The sequence below is a fragment of the Nothoprocta perdicaria genome, unplaced genomic scaffold, assembly GCF_003342845.1.
Source record: "Nothoprocta perdicaria isolate Ctin4 unplaced genomic scaffold, notPer1 scaffold_59, whole genome shotgun sequence".
Classification (NCBI taxonomy): domain Eukaryota; kingdom Metazoa; phylum Chordata; class Aves; order Tinamiformes; family Tinamidae; genus Nothoprocta; species Nothoprocta perdicaria.
In genome coordinates, this window is record NW_020455854.1 from 1,697,835 (window position 1) to 1,720,126 (window position 22,292).

A 22,292-nucleotide genomic window follows, 5' to 3' on the forward strand; every position below is an offset into this window, starting at 1 on the left:
GAGCGGGGCAGCCGGGTTAAAAACCGCCCTCGAAGTTCGGCTGCTGCCCGCGCCGCCCGGCCGCGCCGGAGCCCCGGGGCCGGTGGCGGCTGTGCCGGCTGCCCGCGGTGAGTGCGGTCAGCGCCGGGTACCGGGCTCGAGCGCGGGGTTAACCCCGGCATGCGCTCCCGGGCCGCTGGGCTTAACGGCCGCCGCGAGCGGAACCGGCGGCGTGAGGCCGGCATGGGGCCAGGGGGAGGCTGCTCGCGGCCCGGGGCACCGGTGCCCAGAGGGGACCCCGTGTGAGGGGGCCCGGCGGTGCCACCGGGCCTGGCTCCACGTGCTGAGGTCGCCCGGAGCAGTCTCCGTTTTCACGTTGAATTCAATGGCTGTTAGGTGCGATTTGCTGCGTTTTTGGGTTAAAAAGGTGTGCACCATTGCCCGCCCTGGAGTGGCGGGGACAGGGGTGGTGTCTGAGAGGGGCACGAGGCAGAATGTGGCTTGGGGAAGGATCGTCCGCTGCTGCATTTTGCTGGGCGTTTAGTGTGTGGCAGGGTGAAGGGACAGGTTCTCCCTGGGGTGAAGATCCAACCGTGGTTCTTGGGCCACAAAATCCCCTTGCAAGCATTAGGGAAGGACGGGAAGCTGATCTTGCCACTGGATGGAGGGCGCTGCTCCCGTGCCCCGGCTTTGGAGCAGGCTGCTGCCAGYGCCTCCTTTTTCCTCTCCCACTCTCGGTCACAGAAAACGCTTCCTTTATTGCCTTGTAAAAACATGTTGAGGGCTGTTGCTTGAATGCTCGTGTTGGTTTTCTTCTGTTTATAACCAACCGCAGGACTCCAGGTCTCTGCAAGGTGTAGAAAGGGGAGGCCGGGCTCCGCTGCAATGTGCTGCCTTACAGCYCTCTTATTCCTTCCCTCCATCCACCATAGGCATTTCATAGGTTTAAGATGGAGCAGGAAGATCCAATCTTTGTCTCTGAGAAGCCTGGCTACTTCTAAGAGACATTAAAAGCTTCTGCTTGTGCTGTTTCAGTGCAGGGGACTTGAACAAGTTCTTGGCTCACGTGGAGGAGCTCTAATAAATAACTCATTGCTTGGTACCGTCCTGCTACTATATGTGCAAAGTGTCAGCTACTGGGTCAGCATCTACCTAAGCGAAAGGTGTTTAAGGCAGGGAAAATATCCCTGGTTCCTGTCTTTCTCCGTGTTGTCTASGTTGCTGCCCCATAAGGGGAGGGAAGCCCCTGGTGCCTGGAGATCCTCCCTTTTGTAGCTGCAGTTACCGGCTGCGGCTCTCGCGTGTCATAACGGAGCAGAACTGGAAGTCTGGAGCTCCGGGGCTTTCACACGTGCTCTGTTCCCCCTACCCCTTCCCCCCAAAACAAAACAACAGCCCCTCATCCCTGCGCTCCAGCTGAAGGGAAGGTGCTGCAGGTGGGACGAGTCACTCAAGCTGCACCCACCAGGCAGTGCTGATGTGGGTGGCATTGGGTGACTGTGCTAGGCTGCCTGAGAAGCAAGGGTGAAGGTTCSGCGCTCTTATTTGTACAATATATTCATATATAAACCCAATTTCCTATTTTCAACTAACTGGCTGTACTCTGCCACTTACCTCCCTCTTACGAATAATAATGGAATAAAAGTTAAACATATGGAACAATCCCTCAGCTACACAGAGAATGATTCTAAACAAAATTGAAGCATGTAGTTAATATTGCTGCCTGTCTTCCCCTTGCTGTATGTGTAGTGATGTGTACAGAGTATTTCCCATGGGAGCCCTCGCTCTTCATGCTCAGCTAATATGTAACAGGAACTCTGCGTGCTGCATTTACATTATTTCTCATTAAAACTCACCTATTTTTCTGCTCTACCAAAGTTGGAGCAGGCAAATGTATACACGGCCAGAGCCACGTCTACTTGCATTTTAGTGAGCCTGCCCTCCTTCCCCCAGTCTCAAGGGGGACTCAATTACAAACCCAAGATAGGCTTTGCAATTAACTCCCTGCTTTCTCAGGTTTGGTTAASTGTGAATTGTTGGGTGGGTTGTAGTAAAAGGGGCTCCAAAGCCAGCTGGTCTTGAAGAGCTGCAGCCTGTTGGCTCTTGGTGCAGTTGGCCTTGCAGCTAGAGTAGTACTGGGTGCTYCATGAAATGTGGTAGCTGCCACTGTTGTGTGTATTCAGCTGTGCAATACTTCCCATGTCCAATTGAGATATTAAAATGATGAGCTAGATGCATTGCTTCAGTGCATTGGCTGCTCTGGCCTCTCCGAGGTGTTTAAACCAGACTGAGTGCAGCCAGTTGAGATTATGGTCTTCCCAGTTAATGGTCGTAGGTCTTTGTTTTGATGTGTATTAGTAGTTACAAGCGATCACGCTGCAATTTAGGGTGTTACTACTCTTCAGTTGAATTGCATTTGCTAATATGTGCCATTTATTTGTTTTTCAGATGTTCAACCTGGAATCTCTCTTGCTTTGAGAAGCAGAATGACTTTCTTGCAGTCCTTTCCTGAGAGGAGGGCCTAGCAGGGCAGCCACCGTGCTTTTTCCAAGGTATAAATGTTTTTAGGGCAAGTTTGAGTTGATAGCAATCTGTCTGCCACAGCTCTTGTGGCTATGATCGTCTCTCACCCTTTTCCTCTGATTCCCTCAGCTAGGGAAGTAGGGAGCAATAGACCTCTGGTATTGAAGCTCCCAATGAGAAGGCAAACTGGTAGCTGGTAGCAAGAATGGGTTTGACTGGGCTTCTCCTGCTATATTTGCACTTCCTCRGAAGGTCCCACGCAGCCTGGGTATCAGGGTTACATAATCATATTACAGCGTTGCGTTACAAGGTGCCCCGTGCTTCTCCTGGCTCGAGTATCTGTTACCTGATATCAGCCCGGGCTTCCTGGGTGCTCGCTCGCCCCTGCTCTCTTCACTTCACTTGGAGCTGGATGCTCCACTGATGCATTTTCTTTTCTGTTTACTCGTTCTGCAGGGACTGGCTTTTAGTACCGATGAGACTCTCTGCAACCCAGCAAGGCCTGACCATCTGATTGTGAGACCCATCTACAAACAACCCTCATTCTCAGGTACCCCAACTTTTTAAAGCTTTTTATTTTTTTTCCATTTCTCTTGATTAATGCCTAGATTTTGCTGTACAGTACTGTTTTGTGGAAATCTTCCTGGAGGAAAATGTATTATCGTTTTTGTCTTTGAATTCAGTTTCTGCAGCAATTTTTGACTTAAAATGTCAGGGATAAGTTGCCTTTTGCTCTGTTGAGTTCAGTGCTGCACTGCATCATGTTGCCAAAGGCTGTGTCTGCTTCACAGTGGAATTTTGAGTGGGGTGGCATCAGCACAGTGTCTCAGCCCAGTGTTTTGTATTTCTGATGTTTGGAGACGATATTAATAGGAGCAACATCCTGAGGGACTCGCAGAAAGCGACTTGAGAACATTTTGGATGTTTTGCATACCTCCTTCAGATGCTGATTGTTGGTGCATGCTTGAGGGTTAAAACCCTGGCAAAAGAGTCTGAGGGAGGAATCCTGATGAGAACAGTGAGAGGTGGCTTGGAGAGATGAAATGCTGAGGACTGAATTGTTGCCATTACRTGCAGTTATTTTCCTAGTTCAGCTGGAAGCGGTGGGCATCCCAGCAGTGGGATGTGATTGCTAGCTAAGYGTMAGGCATGTTCTCTGAGCATGCTGTTTGCTTTTCTTTCTTTTAGTGGGGTTAAAACAGCTGGATGCTACTGTGTGCACAAAAGCCTTTAAAATGGGAACATACGGGAAGCCAAGACTTAGTACTGGAAACTGTTGCCTTATAAGGGATTTTGCATGGTCATATCAAATATAATGCAGAAAAATTGTGATTTTTTTTTTTTTTTTTTTTCCCCCCTCCTCCTAACTTTGCAAGCTCTGAGAGGCTTCCTTCTCCAGGATGCAGTCAGTTGATTCTGACTTTCTGTTTTGTGCTTTATTATCATGAGTTGTTTAARCTCTACATGGAATTCACTGCCATGGTTTTGGGACGTGGTGAAGGGCAGTGCTGTTTACTGGCCGCAGCACCAGACTGGGACCACAGGCCATTCATTCCCTCTCTGCTACTGACTTGCTGAGTGACCCAGGGCAAGATATTTTCCCTCATGTCTAGTAAGGTCTGTAGGTGAAAATTGCAAGGACAGCATTGCAGTAAAGGTATGTTCTGTATACAGSATCTAAGATGTGTTTTTCTTCTGTTGCAGGTGTGTGATAAAAATGGTGCAGAAGTATCAATCCCCTGTTCGAGTCTACAAATACCCTTTTGAGCTCGTCATGGCAGTGAGTAACACTCAGCACTTCTACTTCTCCTGCAGCAAAGGGCTGCAGCCTCTGTCTTGGTGGATATATGGCAGTGGGAGGTGGGGAGCTGCARTTTTGGCTGGTGTGTCTTTGTGGCAATCTTAGGGGCACGTTGTGGGAACAGATGTTTAGTTCTTGTTGTCTTCAAACGTTTGTTCAATTCTTGAAAAAAGTGAGAAATCAGAATAAACATGTAAATATTTTAATAGTTTAACATAACTTCCAGGAGGAGTACAGCTTCCATAACGTAGGAGTACTGTCACAAGAAAGGAAAATATGTAATGTTTAGGTGAATGGAGTTAAACAGTTTGTTTAACTGGGATCAGACACTGCATTATCACAAAACACCATTCTGTCTAGAATCTCAAATTTTTCTTCATTCCAGTCAATATGGCAGGATAGCTCTATCTAGAATTCAATTTGCAATCAYRCTGAACTCCCATTTTGTTCGAAATGAGAAATTTTTGAAAACATCATCCTGCTCTGTCCCATTTTATAGTTTCCAAAAGAGACGAGCAGTTGCYGTTCACGTTAATACTTTCTGATTATAAAAATGAATACTTTGATGCTTGAGTTTCCCTCCTCTCCCCTTTTTTTTCCATCACCTTTTCCGAGTCTTGTCTGAATTTGCGGTGCTGGTTTAAGAGCTAAGCAGTAGCTGGCTGCATGTCTGGATTCACCYGACCTGCTTGTGGTAGGGAAACTTTCCTGGCTCTGTTCTTTGCTGTCTTAGTGTGGCCCGTMTTAGAACAAGCTAGCAAGGCTTGTTATACAGATATATACCTTGCTGTATACATAGCTCTCCGCACTCCTGTCTGTATTAGTAGGATAACCCTAACACCAGATGCCCAACAATAGATTGGCTGCTAATACAGGAGGGGTGGGTTGCCTCTAGACAAATCCTTTGTAAGCTCGTTAGCAGAATACCTAAAGGCCAGGGTTTGATGAGTTTATTTTTCACGTCATTGAATTTTAATTGATTTCAGTTTATTTGCTGTCAGTTTTGACTCTTTGACATGGAAGAGCTCTCAGCTCCCTGGAGCTTCAAGGCTGGCGTTATAAATGTCATCTTTTTGGTGCTGAGCAAACTCAAACTCCTACTACCTTAGCAAAAGCATTAGTTCTTTCTTATGCAGATTGTTACTTGCCTAAGGTCACCCAAAKGCCTGTTGTGGTGGATTAAGGAACTGAATATAGACCCATTAGTCCCACTGCAGCGTCCTGTGATACACTGTTCACCTCAGGACTATTTTTTATTATGAATACCAATGTTTAAATACTGTGAGGACAGTAGTGTCCAAATCCAGTGGCAGTTTGTGCAGGCTGAGCTCAACACGGGTTTATTCAGTGGGTTCAGATGGAGCCTTCCCTCCGTGTGGAGGCAGCGCGGATTTCTCCGAGCTGTCAAGTGCTGCCTGTCACTCGCTGGAAGTTTCCCATGGAGCGTGGGCGAGCAGCGAGGCTGCTGGCTCCTCAGCACGTGGTATTGCTGCTAAGCTGCTTCACCAGAAATCTGACAGCAGCTTCCTCAGTGCTGCAAATCTGGCGTTCAGCTGCCTTCAACTTTCCTCCTCCGTTGCTTCCTGTGAACCTTTGCAGTGTAGCGATCTCGTACCGTGGTTTATGGGAGGACCCTAAGGTTGTGTGGGTGACCTCAAGACACTGCATAATTTTACTTGTCCCTGTGACCTCTTTGGCATTGTATTCCTGTGCTTGACATCGGTATAGTGGGGAGAGTCGTTTTATTTTCAGTGGTCTGTTCAGGCTGTGTGTTTTGAGGGATGCGTTAGAAAAAGCATTTTCCCCCAGTATCTCTGGTGTTTGGGTCCCATTGTGGCAGGTAGTGTGTGAATCTCGCTCCATTATAAGGGTGTGAGAAACAGGATCTTTGCAGCCAAATGAGCCAGGCAGCCCCTTGCATCCTGGCCACGTTAAAGCACACRGTGTTTCCCATGCCTTTCCTTGAACCCAGCCATCAGGAACGTGATTTATCTAGTGGGCTGCTTGAAAGCACAGGTCCGGGCAGCCCATCCTTGGGTCTGCACAGAGCTGTGCCCAGCAGATGRGCCGGTGCTTTTACTTTAGTTAGAGTGGGTCTCTGGATAAATGTCTATGAATTTATGCTCTGCTAATAGTTTTGCAGCTCACATTCTGACTTTGACAGGCTGTAGATTTGACATTATCTTCCCAGTCTTTCATATCACATCCCTTCTTGGTGTCTTTGCTGCTACTGTGCAGCTGGGGCTGTAAAAAGGAATCAATTTAGCACTCTGTTTCTTCTGACCATTTAGGAATTCTGAAGGTTTTTTCCTGCTTTTTTTTTTTTTGAACAAAAGATAATCTTTCCATGCCCATCCAAATGTTCCTAACTTGCATTCAGACTAAATGTTAATGAGAATGTTAAACTTCTCAAATTATAACCAATGCCTGATATCTTCCCCCATATACTTGAAAACAACTTGACTTTTGTTATGCTTCATGTTTTCATGGTTTTCCTTTCAATTTAATTTCCTTTTTTTTTTTTTTTTTTCTTCTTTCCTTTTAATTGCAGCTCTTCTCAAATGAGTTCTCCAGCCAAGTTCATGCCTCCCAGGACCTGATCTTATGTTCTCTTCATTTAGATCAGCAAGTTTAAGACTGCACCTCTCCTCTCCTGATTTTTTTACTTGAGACTGCRGTATTTCCCAAATGCCAACACACTTCTTGTTTTTTTTGGAGGATATAGTATCTGTGGTGCAGTTTTAAAGTGAAGTTTTATACTAAAAATGTTATAAAGAGAGACAAATCCGGAAGGAGGGATATTTCTGCCGAGTAGCTTGTGAGCCATAACTTGTTCTCAATGATGCAAATTTTAGTGAGCTCTCTCTGACATAGGGAGATAAGGCATTAGATTGGACAAGCAAGTCCAAAATGCATATTCATATAGGAAAGAGAGCTAGGCTTGCATTTTTGATATCATTTGTTGCCAATGAATTATTAGGTCAGATAAAATAGCTTTAAACAGTGACRCAAATATGGGAGTTGGTTCCCCATTAATTTCAGTAGTGCTCTTAACCTTTTAACRCTTGCAATTGATACAATTTGTCACTTTGACATACTTTATATATTTTCACATACATGCAAGAATTAAACATCTAATACATCTTTATTTTAATTGTATCTTCTTATTTTAACATATTGTCTATATTCTTTTATGCCAAAAGCAGTATGGGTCTCACATAGACCATGAAAGCAGCTTCTTGCTAGGCTAGCTGTCAGGATCAGCTGTAGGGAGATTATCTCCRAACCCTGTATTACAGGACCTGGCAATTAGAGCTTCTTTCTGTTTGCCTTTCCAAAATGACTTTTACTGATGCCTTTTCAGCACTAGCACGTATCATGTTAGATTTTTAAGCTTGATTTGATGACTGCTTCTTGTCACATCTAGCACATTGGTAGCACAAAGGGTCTGTTTAATCACAGAGTGGTTGAGGTTGGAAGGGACCTCTAGAGATCATCTAGTCCRACCCCCTCTGCTCAAGCAGGGACACTTGGAGCACGTGGCACAGGGTGGCATCCAGGTGGGTTTGGAAGACCTCCAAATCTCTCTCCACCCTCACCCTATTCCTGCTCAATAGATATTCAGGGAAATGCAGGTGGGCCTGGGGTGTTGCTTTGGTTTTGTTGTTTTAAATTTATCAGCTCAGTGGCCTGTCCTGCAGCTTGTAGCTGTGAGATGATTCTACTGAGCACCAGGGACTACTCTGAGTCAGCCTCTTAGATCTGGGGCAGTTCACTGGGCACTATGAGCTTGGTGTAATGCTGCCTTGTTGTGCTTTGCTCTTAAGGTTGTGGTTACCTGAGGTGCTGCTTCAGTGCCTTGTTCAGTGCCCCTACCCACCGTGGACTATGCAGGTGGCAGCCCTTCCTGCCATGGGGTGTATCATAAGGCATAATTGCCGTGGGTATTTATAAAGGCCAGTACATCCTGTGGTGCTTGAGCTGCTCCCTGAGTTTCTCCTCTCCAGTGAGTCAAGGAGAAGGCTCTAGCGGGATGGCTCGAACAGAATTTTTATTTTCTTTTTTCAGGCAGGAAAAAAGCAGGCGTGTTGGTGACTTGCCGAGCTCGCCACGTGCAGCTGCGGTGCGGGTCCTGCTTGCAGTACGTTCGCTGTGTCACTCGCTCGGGCTTGTATTGTAACCACCAGCTGGTGCTCTCTGAATTGGTTCTTTCACCAAATCTGAAGAAATGAGGCAGATTACTGGCTGCGGTCCAGGCAGAGGCCACACTAGGTCAGTGTTTATATCTAGGGTTCTGAGGGCTAGCGGCCTTTTTCTTTTTCCCAGCAGAGGTATTTTTCTCATTCCCCCTCCCAATTTTATGCAATTCAGCAGCTACTTTAAGTCTCCTTAAAAGTGTTTCTATTCCCTTGACTTGTGTGCGTTTTTACACCCRAAATAACCTGTTTGATCCCTCCCCACCCTGCTCCCAATTGTTCTATGTGTATTTTGTTCTGTGCTGCCTGTGGCTGCCAAGAAACAGGTATCTGCTCTAGCTGCTATGGAGGGAATGGGGTATTAGATCTGGTGAATGCAAATGCAGACCTTGTGTTTCTCTTCCACACTTGGACTAGTAGTGGAAGGGAATTCTGGATGAAATGGCTGCTCCTTGGAAGGCCACACTCTGAAAGCACCTGAATTGGGAGGGAGTGGGTGGAAGGAGGAAGAGAGAGGAGTCAGATTTATGTATTATTAGAGCTGGGCAAAATCCATCCACTTCTACCTAGTAATGATAAGAAGTCTCCTCTTGTTCCTTAGTCATCTCTTTGCAAAGGGATGATGATCTGGAATGATGATTTGGGCATCTTGAACTGAAAACTTGGTATTTTCCTCTCTTCTTTCTCTCTCCACCTGAACACAGAGTTGCGTGTTCTTCCTTTATCCTGACAAATTGCACGTGACTGTAACACAGCCCTGAGGAATCTTGTTAATTAATACAAATTTAAACTCTGTTCCGTCAGGACTGCTTGAAGTGTCTCAACTCTTAGCCCAAGGGTGAAGTTTATTACTTGAACCTACTCATATAATATTAAGCATGGCAGCCTCTGTCTACATCAAATGAATAATAGYTTAGCTCCTTCATGTCTTCTATTCAGTATCATTTATTCCACTGTAACTGAGTTTTTACATGCCTGAAGATCCCCCTTGAGTTCAGCTTGGCATATAGGAATCCGTCCATACTTTTTTCCACTTCTGGGCTCCTGCCTGCATCTCCAACAGCACCTCTCYGTGCTGCCAGCTGTCTCCAAGGACCTTCATCTAGATTGCTGGTAGGGAAGCTCCAAACCAGTTACCTTTTTGCTGAATGCTAGTGGGAAGCTTGCAAAGTCTGTGCTAGAAAGATGCCTGGTGGGGTGAGAAAGGCAGACCCGCTGCCCTGGGTGTCGTGTTAGTGGGCAGGCTGTGCTTGACTCCCTGTATCTTCCACTTCAGTTTTCTTCCCTGAACAAAGAGGGTAACCTTTCCTCCAGGATATTACGATACGGAACTAGATAATCTAACTTGAGCTGTGTCTTGCTGGAGCACATTGGAGCCACTCGAGACCTAGCAGGCAGTGGGCTGGAATAAAATGCCAGCAGTCTGTGTATTTGCAGGGAAGTTCAGATTTAGAGGTGTTTGGTTTCACGTGGTAATTCACTGCTTGGACTTCCTTGTTGTTTTGAGTTCTTGAGGTCCCTGTTGTGTAACTGGTTTCAAGGTCACTTGCCAGAAAGGTTGTTGAAACCCACGGAGAAGAAACAGGAGTAGCTGTTATAAAATCTTCACCTCCGGCCATGTGTTGTAGTTCAGTGGATTGTGCATGAAGCAAGAACATTACAGCCACTGTCAAACTGCTGGAGATCCAACTGGAGAGGGGAGCAGGGACGTTCTTGTACTGTTGATACGTGTAACCCCCAGATACAGTGAAGCTGAAGGACCTCTGTGCTTTGGAGCAAGGTGGATAAGCAGGAAAGAGGTGGACAAAGGGTAAAGCAGGATAATCTTCACTTTTCTCTGTGGTTGTGAGGCTTTAGAATGTCATGTTCTCTATTTTTGGCACTCATGCATTTGTATAACATTTTTTTTGGCATCCAGTTGACCTTCAGGGCAATCTGCTGTCACAGATGCRTTTCTTTTAAACTGGTTATTGTGATCAGGATGCATTTTAAGTGTAGCTTCCTCCTGTTGCCYTCAAATGCTCTGTTCTTGCAGCATATCCTGTCATGTTTTTGGCTCTGAGCATGTTGGTCCCATAATCTTGCTGGCCAGCACAGGTAACACTGCCTTCTGCAGACGTTTCCCAGCGGATTGTGGCCAAACCTTGTTATTCCCTGGCAAACCCGCAGTCAAATCTCTTCACTGATTAAAGTCGAGCACATCCCAGCYGATTAACCGTGTGGTTAATCGGCTGTCAGCTCCCGTGGCACTAACTTGACTGAGATGTAGAGGTCATCTTGTAAGCAGTGCAGAAGGCCATGTCTGTGCTGCCTTTAATCTTGCTTATGGCATGAAGCTGTGTGTTGCCCTTCCCCAGCACCCTGTGGGGTTTCAGGCATCCTCCTGCTCTCCAGCCACGTGGCTTCCATCAGCTGGGGACTGAGGTGCTTTGGAAATAGCCATGCAGGTCACCCTGGTGTGTGCATTTCTATAAAGCTGCCTGTTGCCTGTGCACAGCTTTCCCCTCTCACCTTCCCTTGACACTGTCAAAGCTTTGAGTCTTGTATGATTTTTTTTTTTCTTGCCTCATTTCAATTTTAAAAGTGAAACATCGTTTAATTCTGGTCAAATACATTTGATTCTGCTCAAGACTTCAGGCATCAAGCTTTAAGAGACCTTGCGGGCATGGGCTTTGGAAAGAGAAAGAATATGATCCTGCTGCACTTGTTTCTGGGGAAGTGGTGGGGTTGTTGCAGATGGGAGAGACAAATCCTAGAATCATTATGGTTGGAAAAGACCATTGAGTCCAACCATAAGAACCATAAGTTCTTCCAGGGTTCCCCATGAAGAAAAGCAGCTTATATATTTAAAAAATAAAAACTAAATGGTAGCAAAGAGACAAAAACTGCTCTCTTGGTTCCTGAATACTAGTCAGTGCAGAGTCACCGCAGCCAGGGGATGAAAGGGCAAATGCAGGCAGATTAGCTGCTGAAGCGTTAAAACAGGTTCATGTTAAGTCCCCTTTGCCTTTCATTTGACTCGGATATTCTATCGTTCACCTCASACAATCAGAGAAGAGAAAAATGGCCAATTTTGACTGGTGGCTTCCAAGACCCTTCCTGATAATTTCCAACAATTTTGCTGTTGGAGCAGGACTGTACTGTACAGATGCTGATCCTGATAAAGGATGGTGGGTGCAGGAGGCGGGCTGTGTCTCTCATTAGCTCAGTCTCTTCAGGGATTAAAGATGGGTCCAGCTTCACTRTGTGAAATGTGGCATTTCAGCTGCCTCCTTGTGATCCTGGCCATTTCGACCTGCCGTATTTTTAGATTCAACATTTTGCTGTTGAATGAGGAAGATTAGCAAAGGGCTTAACAGCAATGTGTGAAAGGAATTTTTTCAAATATGGAAACAGCCTCTGCCCATTTAGGTGTGGGGATTTGATAGTTTTCTTGGTTGAATCACTAGAGCTGTGCATTGATGTGTCCCTCAGTTCCTTAACTGGTTTTAGAGGAGRCAGAAGCAGCTCTGTTTTGAGAACTAGCAGTTTTATCTTCAGAATCAGACATGCACATGTGATAATCAGTAGTATGGGACTTGATGTCTGTAATGTTGCCTTTCAGTTGAGAGGAGGCTCTTCAAATTCAGCACTTTGGGTGCAAGTGAAGTGAGGCCTTTRCTCATCGTTGTGTCCTGTTAGAAGAACAGATCTTGTTTCTCTGCCAACAGGCAGACAGGCTTAATATGTTATGTGGACAATCCTAGGAYTGTTCTTATTCCAACCTCCTGCCATTTGAGGTGTTTTCTAGGTTCTATGGTAACTGCTGTTTTCTGAGATCGGAGGATTAAGTGGGAAGGTGTTCTTTTGGGATAGGGTTTCCAGTTTGCTTTTGGCAGGAGTATTATGGGTGTGTGCAAGGAGTGGCGTGGGACAAATAGCTGAAAACAGTTGCCAAGTATTCTGGTATCCTAGTAGCCTGCCAGGGTGTCACAACTTCCACTTTCCGGACACTGAGGCTGTAGTGACCGAGAGTGCAGAGTGTGGGAGGTCTGCAGAGACTCTTACCTGTGAGTCATCACAGGAGAAAGCACCTGGAGCCMGCAGAAACTGCTGGTTTGGAGAATGGCGGCTTGGGAGAGGGCAGGTGGARGGGCAGGTGAGGAGTATTAGTTTTGCTTTGAGAAGATTAATTTGCTGGCACTTGCAGACCTCRGAGCAAGTTAATAACTTTTGCTCTGTCATCCTTGAAAAAGTGCAGTTTACTGGGAATCTGGGAGCATCCTTCAGCAGTGCCTGATATCGCTCCATGAGTTTCCCTTGTGACAAGTTTCTTAAAGCAATGAGTTTGATTTTTGTCATAGGCATCCAGGTGTTGGAAATAGTCATTTGCCTTTGGAAGCTTTATATTTACCTAACATTTGCTTTAGGGCTTTTGAAAGGGGCCATCCAGATGCACCAAAAGTTGTCCGACAAACGTGGCCAAGYGGGCAGAAGTTTGCTCAGTGATGGGGAGGATGGCTTAAAGACTTTGTTTATGGCCTGTATTTCAGTTGGTGGTCACTGCTTGCATCCTGCCCTGGATACCAGAGCAATGCGATAACTTGAGAACTTCTGTTCCATTTGGAGATCTAGGAAAAGGAGACCTGGAATGTGTCCTTAAGTGCCTGAGCCATTTTAAGAGCAGATGGCATTCCCAGCAGCAGGGGCACGGGCATGTACTGGGGCCACCAGGCTCCGAGACTGCTCTGGTGACGGGTAAGGCTTATGCAGCGTGTGCTGGACTTGCCTTAATTATATACTTATAATAACATCCTAATATYGTGATATGTCAGACACTTCAGAAATTCAATGAAAGCATTTAATCCTCCAAAGATCCTGCAATTGATCTTGCAAATGAGATGGGCAAGTAGGGAGAAGTTGAGGGGAAGCAACAGTTAAGTAACACGCAACTTAACTTGATTTGCTGCAAGTGTCCTGGAGCACTGGGGTTTATGTTTTCAAGTGAATGTTCGTCAGTGAAAACGAGGAAGGTTTCAGATCCAGGACAGAGTCATTGTAGAAGCAGGTGAATCAAAGCAATCAGTGTAGTCTGGAATTGGCAGTCTTGTGCTGGATAGTCAGGACTGGCTCTTACCTCCACACGTTAAAGGGATGTGCTTGTTATATGTTTTATTTAAAAYAGCTTCTTCATCCAGGCAACATGTCTGACTTAAAATTTGCTATCTCTGGTTTTAGCCTTAAGCTAGCAGACATTATGCTAGGYGAAGGCCTTGGTTGTGGCGTTTAAATTTTTGATTCCCCAACTAATATTCTTTAATATCAACCTTTCCTTTCTGCTTCCTGTGTGAAAGGAAAGCTGTGTTAAGGCATGCTCAGCTTGATGACTGAGAGGAGCAAAAGCCAGTGCTGTTCATGGCTATTTTGCTTTCACTTCTCTCTCTGCATTAGCCCTCTTTTCTAAGAGGTGAAAACTTGTTTTGTTGGAACTTTGCTGCAAGGCAACTCATAAATTGAGAAGGAATTAAGATGGATCTGTCCAGAAGCTGAAACTTGCTCTGTTTTTACTTCCAGGCATATGAAAAACGCTTTCCTACGTGTCCAGAGATTCCAGTCTTCCTGGGGAGTGAAATCCTGCATGAATCCAGGAGTGATGATGGAGCTATACATATCATCGAACGGAGCTGCAAACTCAATGTGGATGCTCCTAGGCTGCTAAAGAAGGCAAGCAAAATCTAGGGGCACAAAGTGTTGGGATTTGTTGGCCAGCACAGATTAGTAAAGGCTCTAAGGCAGTAGCCTTTACTCCTAAGCTTGCAAAGGGTTGATTTCTGATTTTTTTTTTTTTCCCTTGCCCTCTATCTTTCCATGTTTGTTTCTTCATCCTTCTCAGATTGCAGGGGTAGAGTATGTTTTCTTCATCCAGAAAAACACAGTGAACTGGAAAGAACGAACTCTCCGCATTGAAGCCCACAATGAGACTTTTGCCAACCGTGTCGTCGTCCTTGAGACGTGTAGCTACTCAGTAAGTGTGGGGTTTTATTTTTTCTATTTGTTTGTGAAGGAAGCCTTGCAAGTTATGTGCTAACATACAAGGTGAAGTTGCTTGAATGAGTTTGAACACTGGGCTGTAGCATGCTACAATGGGAGGCTCTTGGGCTTGGAAGGTCTTTGGGTCTGTAAGAGAGAAGCTTTTCCAAGGTTTTCCTAGATACCAAGACACTTCTTGGGTTGACTGGAATGTTATGTTCTCATGTAAAAGTAGGAAAAAATGGTTGGAACTCAAGTTAATAACTTCTGGAGCTTAGAAATGGTATTTAGATGTGAGTATTTAGAAGGAAGCCCAAGGTGTTTGTTGCAATAGGAGATGTGGTGTGGATAGAAGTCTGGCAATTAGCTTTGCTTTTTATCTGCAGGTAAGTGCATGTTTTAAGAGGTTGTCACACTGTTTCTGTTCTAAACAGTTGGATGCAGATATTGAGCATTACTTGTGGCCTGGAACGTTTCACTTTATGGCCCCGTCTTAGGCAGCGTTGTGCCATGTCACTGTATCTGGGCTATTGGGGTTCAGCCACCGTTAAATAGCCTAGTTCCTGGAGACAGTCAGATATTGCTTTTGTTCCCTAAACAAAAGACCAGATCCCGTTACTTACCTGCCCTTTTAGCAATTGGACAACAGCTCAGCTTCTTAGAAGGAAGCAAACTGTAAGTAGCTTCTGTTTGAAGGAAACCACATAGCTGAAAAGCTATTAACCTTTTGAGAAGCAGAGCTCCTGAGGCCGTGATTGCTGCGTGTCCACGTGGAGCATCCCAGAAATTACTGTAGGTCCAACTTCCGTCACGTGGTGACGGTTCTGAAACGTGGCCAGGCCGCCTCGGGAATTGTTCCGGCTTTGCTGCACTTGCTGCTCTGGACTCTGTCGCTTCCGGCCCGTGTCCCTCACAAGGAAATGTCACCAGCTCTGCTCACAAGGGGAGGGCTCTTCCTGGAACAGGGTTTAGCTGCCTGCATCCTCAAGATGTTTCCATGGACTATTTTTACTAGTTTCCTTTTCCTTGCYAGAAGGCACCGGAAACAGGTTTATTCTCGTGTTCCTACTTCTGCAGTGTTCCCTGAAGCAACCTGGGGCAATATGATCCTGCTCTTACAGCTGCTTAATTTTTCCCCAGGGCAATTTGTGTCCCTGGTAGAGCTCACTATATCTTTTGGCAGGGTTGCAGGCAGAAGCTGGATTTTTTTTTTTTTTTTTCCCCTTTCATGTCAGTTTGTGAATAGTAGAATCAACAGAGCAAAGGTTAGAAAAGAGTTAGTTTAGAAGAGGGGAAGGTTACTCTAATTCTTACTGTACCTAAAGTAACTGTGAGGAAATGGCTAGAAAGAGAGGATGAACTTRGAAGTGACTGGTCTGCCATGCATTTTCTGTGCTTTGGCGGGAAGACCAGCATTCTTGGGCTGGGTTTCTTGTCCAAATTAAGAAAATTTGTTCTATGATTCTTTGGAGTGATGGAGGGATTTTCTTTATTTATTTTTAACTGCAGACTTTGTGAGGCAGTGCCTATCTTTCCATAAGGAGCACTGGTAGGATGGTTTCAAGTTGGCAGGCTAGCTACTATTTTAGCTCAATTCGTGCAACAGACTGATACTRCTGTTTAGGTGTGCCAGGCAGAGAGGGGGTTTTAATTTCCTAGTGTATGAAGAATATGCAGTTTTAACCACGAATGTTCCTCCAGTTCCTGATGTGTTATTCAGGGAGAAATAGTCTGGATGCTAAAAGTAGATCTCTCAGAAGCTCATAGGAAGCCTCTTCTGATCCCTCAGTCTGTAGCTCTGGAGGATGAACAGCAAAATGGGTAGCAGCAGCCAGGGCCCTGCCATAACCCAAGTTCTCTGCTGTTCTCCAACCCTGTGTGTATCTTTGGGCTTAGGTACATCCTGAGAATGAAGACTGGACTTGCTTTGAACAGTCTGCATCTCTTGACATCAAGTCATTCTTCGGCTTTGAAAGCACGGTGGAAAAAATTGCCATGAAGCAATACACGTCAAACATCAAACGGGTAAGATGGGCTTCCCCTGTGCCACAACGTTAACGCGAGTGCCTGCTGTCGATGTGCCTCGAGTTTCGGTTTCTGTGAAACAGACCCCGTGTAGCTTTATAATTTTGCTTTGTCTAGCTTGTTTCTGAAGTAGCTCAGTAGGAAAAACGAAAAGTAAAAACAGCCAAAGCAACAGAACCGGAGGCAGTGTGCAGGGAACAAAAACAATGTGCCCAGCGGATGCCTCTGTGCAGAGGAGGGAGCAGGCGGTACCAGCGGAGGGCTGCCGTGGATGCTGTGGTGCCAGGCACTGAGGACACTGTTCTCAAATAGGGGAGTTTGGGGGAAAAATAAGCACTTTGCCTCCCAATAGCTTGTGGGAGAGGCTCTTTCCTTTGGTAGCCCTTTCCCCTGGGCTGCAGAGGAACAACGCAGCAAACTGATGCACTGAGAGTAGGAGACCAGAATAAAAGTGTTAGAAAGGTAGCTGAATCCATAGCACTGGAGTTGCTTGTCTGCTTGTATCTGGCCATTTTCCAGTGTGAAAGCACCATATAWTTTTTTTTTTCCGCAGGCTCATGCAGATGGAAGCTGTTAAACTCTTCCTGCTCCTTGCAGATCTTCAATGCAACGGGGTTGTAGTATTYTTATTAATAAGAGTTTTCCCCTCCAGGGCAAGGAAGTGATCGAGCACTATCTGAAGGAGCTGATCTCGCAGGGTATCACGTTCATCCCGCGGTGGACACCTCCCCCAGAGAGCGGGCAGAAGGACGAGCAGGCCCTGGCTGCTGGAGCCCACGTCGAYGACGGCGCCGTCGAGTGCGGGGCTCGCGGAGCTGCCAAGGAGCAAGCTGGCAATTCCTGCCCTCCGGCAGAGGCAGTCAGTCCCGATGGTATGTGATGCCCAGGCAGGAGCAGAAACGGGCAGTCTAAACGCCTTCAGTAGCACTGTGTGACTAAACGGTTTATTTATTTATTTATTTATTTATTGACATGAGTGTTTTTTCTTCTAGATTGTGGACAGGGAGGAGAGGAAGTTATATTTTTTTCTTCAACAAAAATAAACAAGTCCCCCCCCCAACAATCCCAGCTGAAAAGCCAAGGGAAAAAAACAGACTTGAAAAGACAGGAAAAAGCAAATAGTATGTTTTGTTTGAGCTGAGAAAACACCACTGATCTGCTCTTTAGTTTGTAYTTTGAAGAAACCTTAAAATATCTTGAGAACAAAATAATTACCRTATGATTTTGACTCTTTCACAATTAACGTTCTTGGGATTTGGACCTAATTTGTTTCGCACCCCAAATGCCCAAACAAAGCTTTATCTTTCTTTGTGTTGAGCTGAGGATATCTTCCAGACAAAATAAAATTCTCATATCGAGGGTAAAAAATAGGGAGTCATCTTAATGTAGTGAGAACTATGACACTGAACAGAAGTTGTCATTACTCAGAAGCAGCAAAGATAGCACCTRCTTTACTTGACTGTACCTAGGGAAAAAGCATGGAGTGTGGGATTCTTACCATTTCTAGTCTCTGGGAAACAGTCTGTAAAATGATTCAAATCCACAGAGGAACTGTGAGTATAAGGAATGTTCACATGCTTTGAGATCTTCAGATTAAAGTTAATTTAAGAGTGGTAGATTTCATCTAGCAGAAGAGAAAGAGCATCTGCGCTCATTCTGCTTAYATTCATGCCTGTAAACTGATTAAATTCCCTGGGTTTGCTCCTCAGCTTGCTAGCTCTATAGATTCTGTGGGGAAACGGAGCTTACCAAATATAATTTCAGTATTATCAGCCAGCAGCAGYGTGTCCTGTGGATGTCCAGTCCTTGTTCTATATCTAATGTTATCTACTGAGAAGAATATCCTGTTGGATGTGGAGCTAGCTCAGAGCTCCTTCTCTYTGTGGTCCTGTGGGTGTCTCCTGCACAGCTAGAGGATTGTGTCTGCTTCTCTGTCACTGCCACATTCTCTTGAGGTGCATCTGCCCATACAAGTGTCTGAGAGCCCATGTGCTTCTGTCTCTGGGTGTTGGCAGAGCTTGTCCTTGGTCTCTGATCTGGGGAGACTTTGAGCTGCTGGGGCACACAGAACTTCCTCATGACAAAAGTCTCCCTTGCTGTCTCAGTTGCTGGCTTTATTCACCCTATCCCTCTGGTGTCCATAAGCAGAATAGCATTTTAGTTTTCAGATGGCTGTTTTTAGCCTCTTGCTGTTGGAATAGTGAGTAATGAGAATTTTAGGACATCAAGGGATTTTGATGCCCAGAGCCTGAAGTTGAGAGATGAGTGCCAGGYTGAAGGTATTTATTGGAAAGCTCCTGCTTGCACAGGTCAAGGCCAAATGAAATATTTGCCCTCTTAGAGTGATCATGCTTTGGTAACTACACGCTGTGTCCTCATGCCCTCATCACCATGAGATTGCTTTCACCTGTTCTCTTCCCCCTCAGGACAAGTAGGGCTTCCATGKCCCTCCAGTGTAAATCATAAATAACCTGTTGTGTGGAACTAACCACGTGCCCCAAGTTCCCCTTGTGTTTTTGCCAATCCTCTGGGTGCTTCTGTTTCTCCAGCTGACAAACTGGACGCCGATTACATCGAGCGGTACCTGGGCCAGCTGACTCCCATGCAGGAGAGCTGCTTGATCCGCCTTCGCCAGTGGCTTCAAGAAACRCACAAAGGCAAGGTGGGTACGTGAGGCAAAACAGCCCCTTTGGCAACCCCAACGTTGTTCTCATAGCCTGTATGCCTTCAGTTCCCCCCCTATAAGACTGAGAATCACAGATAATTTGTGTAGAGGCTTCACTGCTTTGGCAAGGTTAGGCAGAAGGCCTGGCTTGGAGCCTGCCTGGTGGGTGCTGCAGCAGGATGGTGACTGCACCTGCATGCTCCAGTTCGGTCCTGTCAGTGTTGAAAGGTAGCATGACTCCTACAGTACACTGCTTCTGCAGTATGTTTAGGGTAGACATTGATCAATCCTTTGTCCAGAGTGGACCATCCAGGTGGATTCCTTCCTGGGATATGTAGGGTGGAGTGGGAGAAATGGCTAGGGGCTCTGATGTGGCATCTCCTGTCTCTGGCAGGTGCTGCTTGTTAGAAGCAGGCAGCAGCACCTCTCTCAGCTAGTGCATGTCAGCACTAAGCTGTGTGTGCTATACCAGGCAGACAGCGTAGACTTGTACAATCAAAGGCTGATGTTTTTTAAGAGAATTAATCCTGATCTTATTTTAATCTCCTCTATCAAAATTTGCAATGTCAAAAACACGCAGAACTTGAGGAGACCGCCTTATTTCTATTTCATGGTTTGAAATATTTGAGATACATTGAGCAAGTCTGTAAGTTAGAGGAGCTGAGGGCACTATTTTGGGCCAAGTACAACCGGGACCAGCCAACAGGAGGAAATATTCTTCCTAGAAAAGCAGCATGGATTCTTTGACCCAATTGTAACTTTGCTGCTTCTGTAACATTCAGCGGTTCCTTTCCAGTCTAAGGGCAGTCTATGTGTAAGACCAAGAGATAAGTGATATGTGGCTGAGAAAAGCCTAAAGCAGCGTGAGTATCTTCACAGATCTTTACCCTCTGATCTTCACCCTCAAGTTTCCTGATGTAGAAAGGTTGTGTGGGAAGGAAGAGAGGTATAATTGGGTGAGCTGGATATGCCCACCCAACTGAATGCTTGGGAAGAGAGGAAAACAGAAGAAAGCTGAAGCAATTGATACTTCTTGAAAAGGGCCCACAGCTAGGTAAGGTTTCTCTAGTAATAGTTTTTTGGTGTAGGGGTAACTGTTCACAGTTGCACAGAATGGGCCAGGAGCCACTTAGCTTTCATGGCCTCAGTTTTTTTTTTTGCTAACTGTCCTCTGCAAAAGTAACTGTTATTTGCAAAGAGTATTGCCCGTACTTTCTGCATGTCTTGCTGTATTTGGCTCAGAGCTGAGAGAGGGCGTGAGTGTATCATCTATGATTATAAAGGATTTAAACACTTTTAAAGACCTCTCTCCTTGGGGAAACTAATGCGCATCACTTATTCAGAAATAAAAAATGTAGCAAAGACTTAGTGCTGCAGTTCTGCTGCCTGTGAACTTCTAAGCGCCTCATTAAGTCCCTGTCTGTGTGTGTGGATTCTGTGGGTATTTATTAATGGAGAAACAGCAGAGAACAGGTTAAAGAGAGGAAAAATGTGCTGCAAAATAGTGTGTCTCCTAAGAGCCGATGAGCTTTGGAGACTAGTTGTGCTGTTGAATCTGCAAGAGCTGATAAATTGAGAACATCAAGGGTCTGCCAGACATGTCCAAGGCCACCAGCTTGCACTAGCATCAGCAATAGGTTGCGTTTGGACTGTGTCCAAGAGGCAGTAGCTGTTTGGGCAGGTGAGACTACAGGACTAYATGTAACACGGGCTGAGAAAGGACCCTTGGGGCTTTCTGAACACCTRCCTGCCAATGAGCCCGTGTGGTGCTGGGCCTCTGAGCACACAGCTGGGGCTGGCCTCCCATCCATGAGCATGTTTGGTGAGCTGTGTGAGTGGYTGTCTGTCACTAATAGCAGCATAACCAATAAAAGGTGCTATACTGAATATTGCTTGTGATCTGTGTGTCCTGTGATTCGATTCTCTGTCTGGGACAAGGGAATTGAAATAAATTCCCTTTGATCCCGGACAACAGGGCAGGGATCAATCCTAGGTAAAGGGACATAGGGCTGATTTCAACAAATTTAACCCAAAGCAAACTAAACTTCTCTGAAAACTGCTGATGCAGATTGACTTCCTTGAAGGCTTAGTTGAGGGTGAGACCGCTGGCCTTTATCCACACTTCTGATCTGTAARGCTCCCAATACCAGTTTGAAGAAGCACACACCAAATGTCTCTTTTTCTTTTTCCCTGTTTCCTTCCCCGTCCCTTCCCTTGGTGAGAGCCAGGGGAATGGAACCCGGGAAGGCAAAGCAAGGATCACGTAAGCAATGTGAGACAGTGGCTCACAGAGCGCTCAGGGCTCTGAGGGTGCACAAGCTCGTTCAGCTGGGCGCTGCTTGCTGAGGTGGGTKCCTTGCCAGGGTGCAGCTGGTTGCTGGAGCTCCAGGGACGGCTGGGAGCAGAACTGTGCCCTTCGTGGAGGCTTCGTGATCTCGAACAAGCAAGTGGGATGGCGCTGGCTTATTCAGGCTTTATCCTGAGCCCGCTTGCTTCTCTTGAAATGCAGATTGCCTGTCAGAATAATGCAAGATCAGAAACTTTTCCTACATGACTTGAGTTTTCTCTGCAGAGGTTGTCATCTTGCTTTGACTTTYTGCTCTTTTAATTCAAAGCAGGCATGTCTTTATTGCTCTGTCAAGAATATTTGTAGATCTGTTTCTTGGGAAATTTTCATCTTATTTCTGTCCTTTTCTCTTGTCCTGTTTCACTGTCTGTTCCATTTTTCTTCCAAAACACAGTGCTCTTTATAATTGGCTTTGTCACTGCTTTAAAAATCTGTGTATTTGAAGAAATTGAAACTAAAAGCTGCTAGTCAGTGATTTTCTACCATGGAGAAAAGCGTATGTAGTTCTAGCAGTGAGCAGAACAGACTGGAATTAAAACTTCATATTCTTGCATGTGGGAATTACTGCCTTCTTTGCATAAAGACAACGGAGAGACTTTCCAAGTCTACTCAGACCTCTCTGCCTTTAGTCCAAGTCCAAGCGTTGATTTTTCTTTTTCCCCTCGATTTCTAGATTTTGTAGTGATATGAAGTGTCTCACACAAAAACAGCATCTTACCAAYAGCTACATACAGTTTGGGATTGAAA

The 22,292-nt window shown here is 45.7% G+C and overlaps 1 protein-coding gene across 1 annotated transcript in view; it reads left to right on the top strand.

The window, feature by feature from the left end:
* The first annotated feature begins 2,432 nt into the window (after positions 1-2,432).
* The window catches only part of SEC14L5 (SEC14 like lipid binding 5), a 31,502-nt gene continuing 11,642 nt past the window's right edge, over positions 2,433-22,292 (top strand). The window contains exons 1-8 of the mRNA XM_026048954.1: positions 2,433-2,531; positions 2,959-3,052; positions 4,207-4,282; positions 14,053-14,202; positions 14,372-14,503; positions 16,405-16,533; positions 17,186-17,405; positions 19,083-19,195. Coding sequence (XP_025904739.1) covers positions 4,220-4,282; positions 14,053-14,202; positions 14,372-14,503; positions 16,405-16,533; positions 17,186-17,405; positions 19,083-19,195 — 807 coding nt within the window. The 5' untranslated portion in view covers positions 2,433-2,531; positions 2,959-3,052; positions 4,207-4,219. The remainder of the gene's footprint in view (positions 2,532-2,958; positions 3,053-4,206; positions 4,283-14,052; positions 14,203-14,371; positions 14,504-16,404; positions 16,534-17,185; positions 17,406-19,082; positions 19,196-22,292) is intronic.